A 13,270-nucleotide genomic window follows, 5' to 3' on the forward strand; every position below is an offset into this window, starting at 1 on the left:
CACCCTGCAGTGAGGTTCACATCAAACAAGCATTTTTTTTTACGCCGGCTGTTGACTCGATGGATAACATGGTTCTCTGGACATGAAACTTTAAAGCTGTGAAAAGATCTTGCTGTTTACTGAGGTTCAAACTAGGCAGCTTAATTGTCTTACTTTGTACATTTAAATTAGACTCAATAGACTCTTTTTTTTTTAAAGTTTGTACATTTTCATCCTGCTTCCAAGAGGATTTTATTTTAAATTAACAAATTTAAATTAAAAATTAACGTTCCTTTAACACTTCGACATCGCAAACCTACCGGACTTCAGGCTGAAACTCGAGTCGGTCAAAATTTCCGTCATTTACACGAATTAATACATTGTGATCAAGTTATTGAATACAACAGCAACCAAGGAGTCATTTAAATTAGAAAATTAACCCACCCATGTAAAACACAAAGATTATAATTGAGTTTCGAAACACAAACGTAGAGTTCAGAGGACTTACGACCTCTGGGTGACACTTCAGGAACAAAATCTGGCAGAGTAGTAAAAATATGCAGCTACTTGCTGCCATAATCAATACATTATGAGTTACTGTAATAAAATAACTTTTAGATGAAACCAGGACTCGTATTGCCTCATCAGATTGTTTGCAAAGACCGTGCCGTATAGCCGTCGAGCCAATTTCGACGATTTGGGGACGCTTTCATATAAGCTTTTACCGGTTTGTCTTCAACCGAACCGAAAGCCTTTTAGCGAGTTGGATTTTCACATAATAGTCTCGACAGGTTCTCTTTAATATTGACGAGTCTTGAAGTGTCTTTACTTGAGGAAAGTATTCTGAGTGCGTGTTTCTTGTCCTCCGTCCTTCACGGAGGAGAAATACAAACATTTAAAGAAAAGGGCTGAACAGCAGAGAGTTTGTTCCACCGCGGCCGCCTCGAGGCTTCAGCCCTCACGCGCAGCAGTTACACCATTATATGACCGCAGTTGCCTCATGGAGGATCAAGTGTAGGCTGTTGCTCCCACATTACCCCTCGTAACGGTGCCCGGAGTACCGACGTGTTTCCTGCACACATGAGAAAAAAAAAAACAGAGCTTCTTGTAATGAACGGACGGTTAAAGCCCGAAAGAGACAGACGAGCGAGTGAACGGATCGAGACACGTTTCGAGCCGGCGAAGAGGACGGCGGAGAGCGCTCGCAGAACGTTATCCGACAACTTACAGGCAAGGAAGATCGACAGAGGAGCTGAGCGACATAACCGGTCCGCCAGAAAGCCGGCGGCTCCTCGGGGGAGAGTTTTGAAGCAACACCCAGGCGTCTTCCGCCTGCCGTCGCCCCAAATAGCAGCATGAGGTAACAGCTTGAAACCATCGTACCTGCGAGGTGACGCGACGTTGGCGCGCCCACGGGACCGTCCGCCTGCCTGTCAACCGCCTCGCTGACACGCCGAGCAAAAGATCTCCCCGTCGGCAAGCTTTGATATGACTCGGTGTAGTTTTGTTTTTCAGTCCCTTTTATTCGCGCTTCGTGACCTGAGCTGCCGCCGCCGCCGCCGAGTCTCAAAAGACCCAAACGATGCTGCCAAATCAGAGAACACAAACCCGACCTCGGACCCGGGTCTGTATTTTTTGCTTCATTACATCCGTTAATGTCTGTTAGAACCACCGGCGGCCGGGTGATTATTTACCCGATCGGTGCCAACGGGGAGCTTTCTGTTTGCACACTAACAATGTAGCTCGACGCGCTGCGATCGGACTCCCGACTGTAGAAAAACTGACATCGCACGACTAAACGTCACAGCAGAAATAGAAAACAGACTCCGTCCAACATCCCTCAGCGTTGCCGCTTGGTCTGTCGCTTCTGTTTTACCGGCAGAAAGATTCTATAGAGAACCAAACAAAGCTCGGACTTTAACATTTTAACTCGTATGTAAAAGGGACCTGTAGTTTGGCATAGTTCCCTTTGTGGCTTAACCTCAAAAGTCCTCAGCTATATATATATATATATATATAAATATATAAATATTTGATTTATTTATACCTGAAAAACCCTCCCCCAACAGAAGCATCTGCACAACTGTTAGGCCTAAATGAACAACCTCTGGCTCAAGGGATCACAGACACCACGGAGACCTTTTGGAAAACAATCAGTCGAGCAACCCGACCGTAGTAAATGTACCGTTAAATGACCGCTGCATCCAGGAGTTCCAGGACGGCGTCTTCACTCCTGCGAGACGCCTTTTAAAAAGGTCGCCAACTTCGATTCCGTTTTTGATAAGAAAACACGATTTAGTCACCGCCGGTAAATTGCCAGAGTCGGGTCTGAATATGAAGAACAAACGGGCCTCGTAGAGGGACTTCACTGAAGAAGCCTGGCACGTCCGAGTTTTTCTAGTTTTTACCTGCCCGGCATGACTCGTCCTACGACGTGTCCCTCGACGTCGACCGATAGGGTGACGTCCGTAAGCCACGTTAAAGCCTGTATTTCAGCAGTATTCATGCGCAGAAACACGATTTAATGAGCACTTCTCTCTTCGTGAATGCTGTCTACATATGAAAAAAGGAAAATGCAAAGATTTAAAAATAAGGCTTTTCCAGCAACAAGTGCCTCCTAAATGCTTTCACCGACTCTCTTAGAAACACCCGTTTCTCCAGCGTAGCTTCAAGAGCTGAAGTTTGCCTCCAAAAGCTGACGGGCAGGAATGCGGCGGAAAGGAAATGCGGACGTACGAGGGAGGGAAAGAGATGATTCGGCCTGCTGCGCCAGAGGAATGCCGTGCGTGAGGGTTTCACGAATTCGGTCGCCGTTTGTCCGGGGACTCCAGCGGTCCTGCTGCCGCTGACTGCGCGAGCTTCATGTTCAATATCCCCGAGATGCATGCAGCTCTCGCCCTCCCGAAGCACGACGACTGGATCTCCCCGCGGAGAATGTAAAGGCTGTCGAGTCGCCACCTATCAATGTATAGGGGGCCGGAAATCCTAATTGAAATTCTATCTAATAAGCTTTTTTTTCTTCTTCTTCTTCTTCTTCTTCCTCTTGGCAGCTCTAATCCTAATCTGTGTGAGAGAAAGTAGAAGAATCGCAGAGGTTTCAGGGTTGGGAGTGTGTGTGTGTGTGTGTGTGTGTGTGTGTGTGTGTGTGTGTGTGTGTGTGTGTGTGTGTGTTATAAGATTTAATGAGGAGCTCAGTCGTCCTCGCAGCGTATCCACAATCCATTCTCCTCAGCGAGGCGTACAACTGGAACAGGACGGATATCGCGACTGTGCCCTCGGACGGTGTTTAATTAACTCGTGTTTCATCCGACGTGTGGCCAGTCTGACGCCGCCCCCGCCCCCCCTCCCCCCACCACCACCACCACCCGCGGCGCCGACGTCCTCCCGGCGGATTGAAGTCCCGGCGGGCAGAGCTGCGTTTCACACCCGCACGTAAACCACCTCCGAGCGAGGCGGACGAGTCTCGCTCGGGATTATCGTCCCCGATAAATCTTTTTTTTTTTTTTTCATTTAATGCGGCGTTCACGCTAAAAAAAAAAAAAACTAAAAAAAAAACGACGTCACCGGGGGCCTTGAATCGTTGCGATTCTGTGGCAGGAGTCGATCAATAGCCCCGATGATGTCATCGTCCGCCGGTCCTCGGTGGTGACGAACGACGCCGGACTCGTCCAAGTTTCATCAGATGTTTGCTCGCCATGGAAACCAACCCAGGGGAAATCTCAAAAGGGGAACCGAAAGAGACAAAATCCACATGAATATTTGTAAAGTGTGAAGCTCTCTGAAAACTCTTTGAACGGGAATCTCCGTGCAGATTTAACGGCCACGCACAAAAAGAAATGCATCAGTCGATGTGAGTGATTGCTTTTTTTTTCTTTTTTTTTTGAAGTCACATGAGTCGTTCTGCGCTGTCTTTGCTGCATTTTTTTTTTTTTAGATTTGCACACTCCGGGCTTTCTCTTTATCTTCATGTGAAATTAGAATAGCTCCTTGATTGAGCCTCGGGCCTTCGACATAAATTAGACCTGACAGCTGTGAAAAGTCGCTCAAACTTTCAGAGAGACTCTGAAATGCTAAAATCCGACTAAACGCGAATTTCACGTCAGCACTTTGACCAACGTTTGGATGTTTCAGCTCTCTTTCAAAGACGGTTTTGATTTCAGTGGCTTAAAACCGGTTTAACACTCTTTTCTATGTAAATGACGCATTCCAGTCATTGTCGGACTGAATCCACGACTCCTGTTGAATGCCACGTGCCGGATTTACCTCGGCGGGCGGCATGAAGCGGAACTGAATGTAGAAAGCCGAAGTCACCTCCGCTTTGAGGCCTTTTTTTTCCACCGGCTGCTGCGACTGTCACTCAGCGTTTCTTTCATCGTTTCTTTGTAAAAAAAAAACATCAAGCGTGTTCCTCGGTCTACTTTTGATATTCAAAGACAAATTGTCTCCACTGGACTCCCGGTTTGAAGTTGAAGTTATGAGAGATTTTAATTACTGTCGGAGCACAGAAAATATATATATATTTTTTTAAGGTTAAAGTGGTAATCAATCATTGCTATACTTGAGAGGAACGTGGTGATGGTTCTCCCTCATTTAAAGGTTTAAATCCCATTAGTGAGTCAGTGTGGCCTCATTTTGGTGTTAACTGCGTTTTCCACTGATTACGGGTCCTTCACGTCCACAAACTGCATATAAAAGTGGACGGAGCTTTCGGCTCTGAAAACTGGGGCCGATGCGGAAGTGCTTTGAACTGCGATACCACCGAGTGCCACTAGAGGTCGGCTCCAAAAAGCACCGGCTTCCATAGACTCTCATTCAACTTCTCCCGTGAAATTCGCAGTCAATAACATTTTTCCACACGTTTCCCGTGTGTCATTTGTTAAATTTACTCCTCCTGATTAGTGTTTAGGCCGTCCATCTGAAAATAATCCCGTCATTAATTAGAAAATAAGCTTCAAAAAGCGGTGTTTTGTTTGATTGACAGGCCTGTGGCGCAGTCAGTTCACGTCCATCGGTGAGCAGGATGTAATATCCAGTCAGATCCATCACTCGCTCCTCCCAATCTCGCCCAAATATGGTCACTTCCTGATCCAAACCGCTCGGGACTAGCAAAATGGTGCCGGCCACGTCACGTCGCATGTGTGCGCCGCTATTTTGTAATTTACTGCATGTGTCTCTAATCTGTCTTTTTGGAAGTAGATTGATTGAATGGAGAAATGTTCATTACCTTTGGTTTTTACGTTTTAATTATTATTTTCATCCCACCTCATCCCTATTATTTTATCGTAGAATTTTAGTCCTCCATTCTCCTTAAAAAAAAAAAAAAAGAAAAGGTTTTCTTGCTTTTATTTATTGTGTGTTTTACTGTGACACACTTGCGGCCGCACGCTCGTATGAAAGTTGCTGTATAAATAAAGTTGAGGATAGAGGAGGCACACGGTATTATCAGTGTAATGATGATCTATGACACGTGCACACCTGCGTGTTTGTGTGTTTACTGTTTAATTAGATGTCGAGTTGACAGAAGTTTGCTGTAACTAAACTCGGAAACACATCTTCTGCATTGTGAATGCATGGAATCACACCCACATGCGTTGCTGTACGTGGTTACCGTATGCAGATTAATGAGTGACTGCACACTGTCTGTTATATCCACGGCAGCTTTAAATATCTACGATAGACTCTTCTTCAGCTCATTAAGGCCTGTCAGTTATCTGAAGGTACAGCAACACATCTTTGTGTGGCGTCTGCTACTTTGTGATTTGATTTCCATTTTCGCGTGAAAAAACATCATTAAGTTACAGGTGAAAATAAACGGACACGGTCGTGTGAGTGTTGTGTAAGAGGCCAGAGAGGGTCCAGATCCTGCGTCCCATATTGGGTCTTATTTGTAGTAAATAGTGTACGAATACCGACTGATGACTGTGCACATTAAAATGGAACAAACCTGTTTTTTTGTTTTTTTTGTTTTGTTTTACCTGAAAGTTTGGCAACAGGCCGTAAACAGATGGTAGACTACGAAACGAGATTAGTTGGTTAGCGAGGCGTGTCGAGACTAATGCTGCATTCAAATGGAAGTCGCGAGTTCGAGATTACAACATGAGAAGTCGTGTGGCGTTCGAGTGTTGTAAAAACACCGTTAGTAGGCAACACCAATGCGGACGGTGTCTAGAAGCCACATGGGCTAACAATTTAGCACAATAAGAACTTCTCAAGTCTGTGACCAAAACTAACAAAACTCTAAGGGAGAATTTGTTTGCAATCCAAATGAATTTATTCTCAGTTCGTATACTTTTACTTTCAAACTCGATTTATTTGCTCTCAAAAGCGCCTTAATACGGTTCAGTCTGTTTTGCGTGGACACACTTTGTTACAATTATATAGACAAACAATAAAAGTCGCAAAACTGCAGGTAATAATGAGTAGAAAATAGGTCTGTCTTTTGTTTTCCATAAATCTATTGGGGTAGCAGGGATAGTCAGTGATGGACGACATGATGTTTTTGAAATCTGACAGATAGCAGATGCTAATTCCTGCATCTGAGAATAACTAAACACTTAATTTTTACTGGAACGAAACCTTTAAAGTAAGACACTCCTGCTATTTAGTGGCAAGTTAGTTTGCCTACACTGTAGGAGAGTTGCAGTCATGCAGCTCTTACAAAAGAAAACATGAGTTTTTCCATGTTTGGCTCATGTTCATCACATGTTGCTACACATGATAATATGGGGAAAACGTGCGGAAAAGTTTTCCTTGCTTCACACAAAATGAATGTTTTTTTTTTTTCTGTAAGGGAGGGCTCTATAAGTTTATCATATTATTTCTAAAGGGTGCAGATGTTCTCAAAGTGAACGAGAGGAACAACCTCCACTTCTGTACAAGTCACGGTGACTTCCCAAACCATCTCCTGGCATTAATCCCTGTGCTCCAAAACATCTGAAGAGTGAAGTGCAGCTGTTGTCTCCCGGATATGAATAATATCATCAATCGCAAGACGAATTTGCAGACTGAAACTGAGAGAAGTTGCAAGGTGACACATGCGGTGTGAACATTTAATTCCAAAACTCTCGAGTATTTATTTACTGCAGTATCAACCTCCAACCTTTTGGTTTTGGAAGGTTTTTCCTCCAAATTTTGCAACCTGACTGCTGGGGTTTGTTACCGCTAAGTATGAGTGACGTTCGCCGGTGGTGACGGGTGATAAGGCCCCGTGTGGCTCACGGTCACAACCGGCCGAGTGGCGTTGGGAAAGGATTCAGGATCAGACCAGGCAGGTCCACACCAAAGTGAAAGAAGCTTTTTTTTTTTTTTTTTTTCACAAAAATGGCTTCGTGTGGTCGAGTAGTGTCATGCTGGGTTTTCTCAAACTGAAAGGCTTCCCTAATAGGAAGGAAAGGGGCCCGAGGGCGAGTGTGTGTGTGTGTGTGTGTGTGTGTGTGTGTGTGTGTGTCAGTCCTCCACTTGTCCAGCAAATGTTTAAAAAAAAATTAAATACATGTTTATCGCAGCTTAACAAAGCTGAAAATCTCCTTGAACAAAATGTCCATTAATGAACAGACAAACTAACAACTTTATCTTCCATCTTGAATCGGTATCGTCTTTTCTTCCCCTCTTATTTTCTACATGACAACATCGATGAAAACAAAAACTGTGTACACTGTGTTATGAGGGGTCCAAGCACCAACGTTTTTGTATTATTATTATTATTATTATTATTATTATTATTATTATTGCTACGTCCAAACAAATGGTGGTGAAGCCCAAACTGTAAGCTAAGCAACGGTGAAATTTCAATGGAAGACAGTGAACCCCGAAAATTATTTTCTGAAAAGATTTTGACACGTCAGACATTAGGGGGCGCTCTAACAAAGGTCAACACGTTTTGTTAAATAAACCCTGAACCGTACGTCGCATTCACGCATTCATTCAATACAACTGCATCCGCTTGTTTTATTTATTTTTGTATATGGCAGGTGGAGAATGTTTTTTTTATTCATTTATTTTGCAAGATTGCATCGTTACCACTAAATACAAACAATAATGTTGTATTTTCGTTACAAGTAACGTTGGTTATTCACCTGGCAAGGGACTTTATGAAAATGTCGTAATATGCTGTCGTTTTACAAATATTCTAAACTATTTATTTATTTTATGTGATTGTTAAATACAGCATGCATTTCTCGATGCTGCATTTCTTGACAGATACGTGATTAGTTAGTGGATGCAGCCAAATATTTGAAGGTAAATTATTAATTTGTCAGAATATTTGTGCAGTTGTGACATTTTTAAATGTCTTAACTTCAAAGTTACATTTTTAAAAAGACATCAAGAAAGTCGGTGTATCGGTTTCAATTGCGTTTGGCAGTTTAATTGCAAGCTATGAAAGCCCCCAGTTTCCCTTTTCAATTCATAAACTAAATACATAAATGAATGAATCGCGTGCGTGTTTCTAGTTGTATCATGAAAGAGACTAAGAGAGGACTCTCTGAATCGGTAGCCCTCTCTTTGCTGGTGTAGGATGCGGGTGCCCTCTCGGTAAGGTCGGCATGTATGTTTGTATGCGCGTGTGATGTTCCCAGGTGTGTTGTTTGCCATGCGTTGTATAAACACAGCAGCAAGCGGTGGCCGCCCGAGTCACCGTAATGATTCCTCTTCATTTCGCCGCGTCGAGCACAAAAAAAGGTTTTAATCACGTCAGCGCTCCTCGTGCCGAATTCTCGAAGGGACGCTTTTTAATTGCAGCAAAGTAATTCACAAAGTGTTCATCAGAGCTCTCTGATTAAATTTCAGGTCAACTGACTACGGAGCGACGTACCAGAAGCTGAACGACAAAGTGGGAGTGAAGACGATACTCAGTTATCTGTACGTGAGCCCCAACAACAAGAGAAAGGTAACGCTCATTCTTTTCTTTTCTTTTTTTATTCACCTGGATTTAAAACGTGTCTTTTTGTTTGCTCCTTTGCTGTCGCGGTCTGACGGTTTCACAGTGTGTACCCGGGCAAACATATCGATGCCGTCTGACTCGTCGCTCTCTGTTTGATGTCTGTCTCCTCTTCTCTGTCCCTTCCCGCAATGTCAGTAAGATGCACTGAACAGTTTTATTAACACTGTGAAATCCAAACGCAGTAAAGAAGCAACCCTCCAGTTTCTAAAATGAAGGTAAATCAATTATATAAAAAAAAAAAAAAAAAGAAAAAAAAAAAGGGGGGTGACAGACGAGGATGTGTTTATATGTCCAAAACCGCCCTTCAGGCAGCGACCCTGCGTCTCGATGGGGTTCGTGGGTCAACTGATGGTGAACGCCATCTGTCTCTGCTCACGCTTCCCTTTACACGACTCTTAATCAAGGCGGGTCATTTTCTCTGACTTCATTACTGTCCGATAATGAAGACGAAACGCGTTCGGATTCCCCGTCGTCCAGGTGATCCGGTTAGGTGGTCTGTGATTGTTTGGAACGTCCCCGAGGACACGTAAATGTGCAGTGAGACGGCAGCCTCGCCTACACAAAAGCCGGGATGGCTTGTTGTTGTTGTTGTTGTTGTTGTTGTTGTCATCAGCAAAGGATTAGGATACAGGTTTTGCCAAATATATACGATACACTCTATTACAGCATTATTCTGTGAGAAATATACAGATAAACCTGAATTTTGCAAGTAAATACCGGTTATCTGTTATCATTGGGGGGGGGTCGAAGAAAAAGTTCCCAATGCACATGAACGCAGCACAAAGCAATGATAAACGGGAGGAAGCAACGACTGTTCGTGAGTTACAAATTTTTAAATAATATTTGTCATTTCTGCTTGACAAATGACTTAATAGTAAAATAGTTGTGGATTCATTTTTTTGTCAGTTGACGAATCATTGATTTAGGTTCCGTTTTAAATGATCTTGCAGCCATTTGTACACATCACTGCTGATATAGTTGTTGTTTTTTGATCAAATCTGAGATGCATGCAAGGTTTAAAAAATCTGGAACCGAGTGACCTTTCTTACTAATATATTTCTGTTTTTTATATTTCTGGTCACGATATCATCTCCTAAAACGTAATAATAATAATAATAATAAACATTTGTATAGCACCTTTCATACAAAATGACATGCAGTGTTTCACATAAAACCAGATATAAAGGAACTGAAAACGAGATGCACAATAAACAGATAAAATGCATAAAATTAAACACAAAAAGGGTTAAAACTCGAGCGAAGAAACATCAGATTTGAGTCAAATTGGTTAAGCAGCTCGAGAGCCCTTTGAAATTAGATTTTTGTTTAGTATGAGTGTAACTGTCGGTCACGCCGTTTCACACCGGCCGGCTCCGGACACGCAGCGTGAAGCAGAGGCTCAGGTGAACAACTCGACTCCGTATGAAAAACAAAAGTGCAACGAAGCCCAAAACGACCTTATTAAAGGGCAAATGTTGACCCTAAACTTCAGAACATCAGGACTTCAACATCATTGGATCTGCTGACAGCGGCGAGGAAGTAATTAGCCCTGACTGAGCAGCGGCTCTGTTGCACCGCTGCAGTGGTTGTTTACAGGATCTGAATCTCACTTTGAGTTACTTTTCTTTATTTTTACGAACTTAAACAACTCAGAGAACATTTTTTTTGTTTCGTTTTAACTGAATTTTTAAAGTAATAATAGTGCGTTCATGCCGACACGTAAATCTGACACTTATTTGTTGGAATTGTATTTTATTAAAAGTAATAATCAAAGTATTTTGTGAAATTGTCAAGAATATCGTTATCTCAAAAATACCTGGATATATCATGATATTATTTTAGGGAAATGTCGCCCGCCCCGAGCAGCCGGCTGGGTTTTTCTCTGTCATTGGCTTGGATTCGTCCTCCAGGATCTCTGCTTTCATCCTCGACATTTATTCACCCACCCCGCATGTGATTAAGCATCGTAGCGTAGTAAAGGTGGAAGTGCTACGAGGGAGGTTTTTGTCCCCTTTATGTGATTCTGCAGCAACACGGAGACACGACGAGCGTGAGAGAGAAATAAGTGCTGCAGAGTGTGTGTGAACATATAAGCCAAAAATAATTAGCAGGCCTGTGAGTGACTGTAAGTGAGGGTGATGGCTGATAGACGGGAGACAGACAAAGGCAGACGTGTGTGTGTGTGTGTGTGTGTGTGTGTGTGTGTGTGTGTGTGTGTGTGTGTGTGTGTGTGTGTGTGTGTGTGTGTGTGTGTGTGTGTGTGTGTGTGTGTGTGTGCCCGTCTGTCACTTTTGTTTGCATCCGTGTGTGTGTGTGTGTGTGTGTGTGTGTGTGTGTGTGTGTGTGTGTGTGTGTGTGTGTGTGTGTGTGTGTGTGTGTGATAGTCGAACTCCAAGAGCGTGTCCAAGTGCTTCTCTGCATCCCCGTGAAAAAAATATTAACAAGCTGTCAAGTTGTTTGCGGGTCTTCATCTGCTCGCTGTTCCGTGTGTTTTAAACTGAGGCCTGGTGTTCGTGAGCGCGCCGCTTTTTCTGGGACTCAAAGGCTGTTGTGATCTCCTGTTGTGTCCTCTGCAGAGCCGCCTCATTAGAAAAGCATCCAAACCTCTTCAGCGGTTTTGGTCGCTCGCCTCTACAAGCAGAAGCACCGAATAGAGCAAAAAAAAAAAAGGACATTTGTACTAGGGATGGACATTGTGAAGCAAAAAACTACTGTTTGAATTTCGCTCTGAACTATTCGATTATTATTTAACTTATCGCCTTATCTGTGGTAGATTTATCTGCTCGCTCTACCTGCAGAGTTTGATCTGCACCTGATCTTAATTTATGCCTTTTCGACATGCCTGTTTAATGGCGGCTGGCAAATAGCTTTCAGGTGTATTACCGCCACCTTCTGACCAGAGTAGCGCATTACAACCAGATGCCGGTAAAAATCACAGACTGCATATAAAAGTGGACGTAGATTCCGGGTCTGAAAAATGAGGGCGACGCGGAAGAGGCCTTAAACTGCAATACCACCGAGTGCCACTAGAGGTCGGCTCCCATTCAACTTCTTTCATGAAATTCGAACTCAATAATATTTTTTCACAAGTTCTTAGGGTGTTGCTGGCTAAACTCCTTACTACTGATTAGTTTTGTAGCGGTCCGTCAATACATAAGAGAAAACTCTCTCTTTTTTTTTTAGGGCGTGTCTGTTTGATTGACAGGCCTGTGGCGCAGCGAGGTTTCAGCAATCCGTGGGCGGGACGTAGTATCGTCGGGTTTCCAATCAGATCGAGTCAGATCCACGGCTCGCTCCCACCCAGCTCGTCCAAATATGGTCACTTCCTGCTCCAAACCGCTCCGAACTAGCAAGATGGCTTCCTTAAATCCGCTCACAAAACAATTGGTGACGTCACTGTTGGTTGCCACTTGGTAAAAACAGGGGAAAGAAGGAATGACGACTTAAATATTCAAAATAATCCTTATTTTTTTTTTATAAAACCCTAATTTCTACCCCAGTCTGCCTCTCATTTTGAGTCAAGTATAGACTGTATAGAGGCTCCATACTGAGTCCAAAATATATAGCTAATGAGATGCATGGGCAATCAAAACTTAAAACAAATTACACTGAAGCATTGCCAATGTAAATACATCAAAAGGGTTAAAAAAAAAAAAAAAAACGGCGCTTTGTTGTAGTCCCTGAGATTACAGTCTTTAAACCTCATGCTTATGGACCGCTTCGCTCCAACTGCCCACCGATCATGCAAGAAACTAGAAATTTCAAGACCATCATCACCAGTTTTTCCTGGTGCACAAAATTTTGAGATAGATGCAACAAATCCAGAAAAAAAAAAAAAAAAGGTAGAAAACTGCTGCTTTTGTGTCGGGCCAAATGTATTTGGACTCTTTACGTGTTTTAATACGAACCCAAATTGAACGACCCCGATAGAGCAGAGCTGTAATGGAACCTGAGCAAATCGAACCAAATGGACACGAGCACATAAAAAGTCGTCAACGCTCACCGTGAGCTGACGCGCCGCCTCTAAATTGTTTTAAGCCTCGACAAAGAGCTTCCCTCAGCGAACCTCGTCCGACTGCAAACTAGCTGAAAAAATACCCTCTGATTGATAACTAACTTGATCCTAATGGCTCGAATGAAAACATCCATTTTCAGGAGTGGACTTAAAAGACAAAAGTGCCCTAAAAACAAAGTATAGAGAACATGGAAATATGTCTTAAAAGACCACTGGCTGAATTTTTGTTTTAAAAAGGATGTCGTCTCCATCATTATGGTGTCATCAGCTAGTTTGATTGACAAGCCCCGGGGTGCGATCAGGCTTCCGGTATAGGTGGGCGGGGCATAGTCATC

The 13,270-nt window shown here is 43.2% G+C and overlaps 1 protein-coding gene across 5 annotated transcripts in view; it reads left to right on the top strand.

Annotated features, from left to right (window-relative positions):
• LOC138632304 (VPS10 domain-containing receptor SorCS1-like) overlaps positions 1-13,270 on the top strand; it is a 142,878-nt gene that overhangs the window by 65,903 nt on the left and 63,705 nt on the right. For all 5 annotated transcript variants that reach the window (XM_069717779.1, XM_069717777.1, XM_069717778.1 and 2 more), the window contains exon 3: positions 8,767-8,866. In XM_069717779.1, the coding sequence (XP_069573880.1) occupies positions 8,767-8,866 (100 nt within the window). The remainder of the gene's footprint in view (positions 1-8,766; positions 8,867-13,270) is intronic.

This window comes from Brachyistius frenatus, unplaced genomic scaffold (genome assembly GCF_029030835.1).
Source record: "Brachyistius frenatus isolate BFR_SWC_R1_liver_20210118 unplaced genomic scaffold, ASM2903083v1 Contig_180, whole genome shotgun sequence".
NCBI classification, from domain to species: Eukaryota; Metazoa; Chordata; class Actinopteri; family Embiotocidae; genus Brachyistius; species Brachyistius frenatus.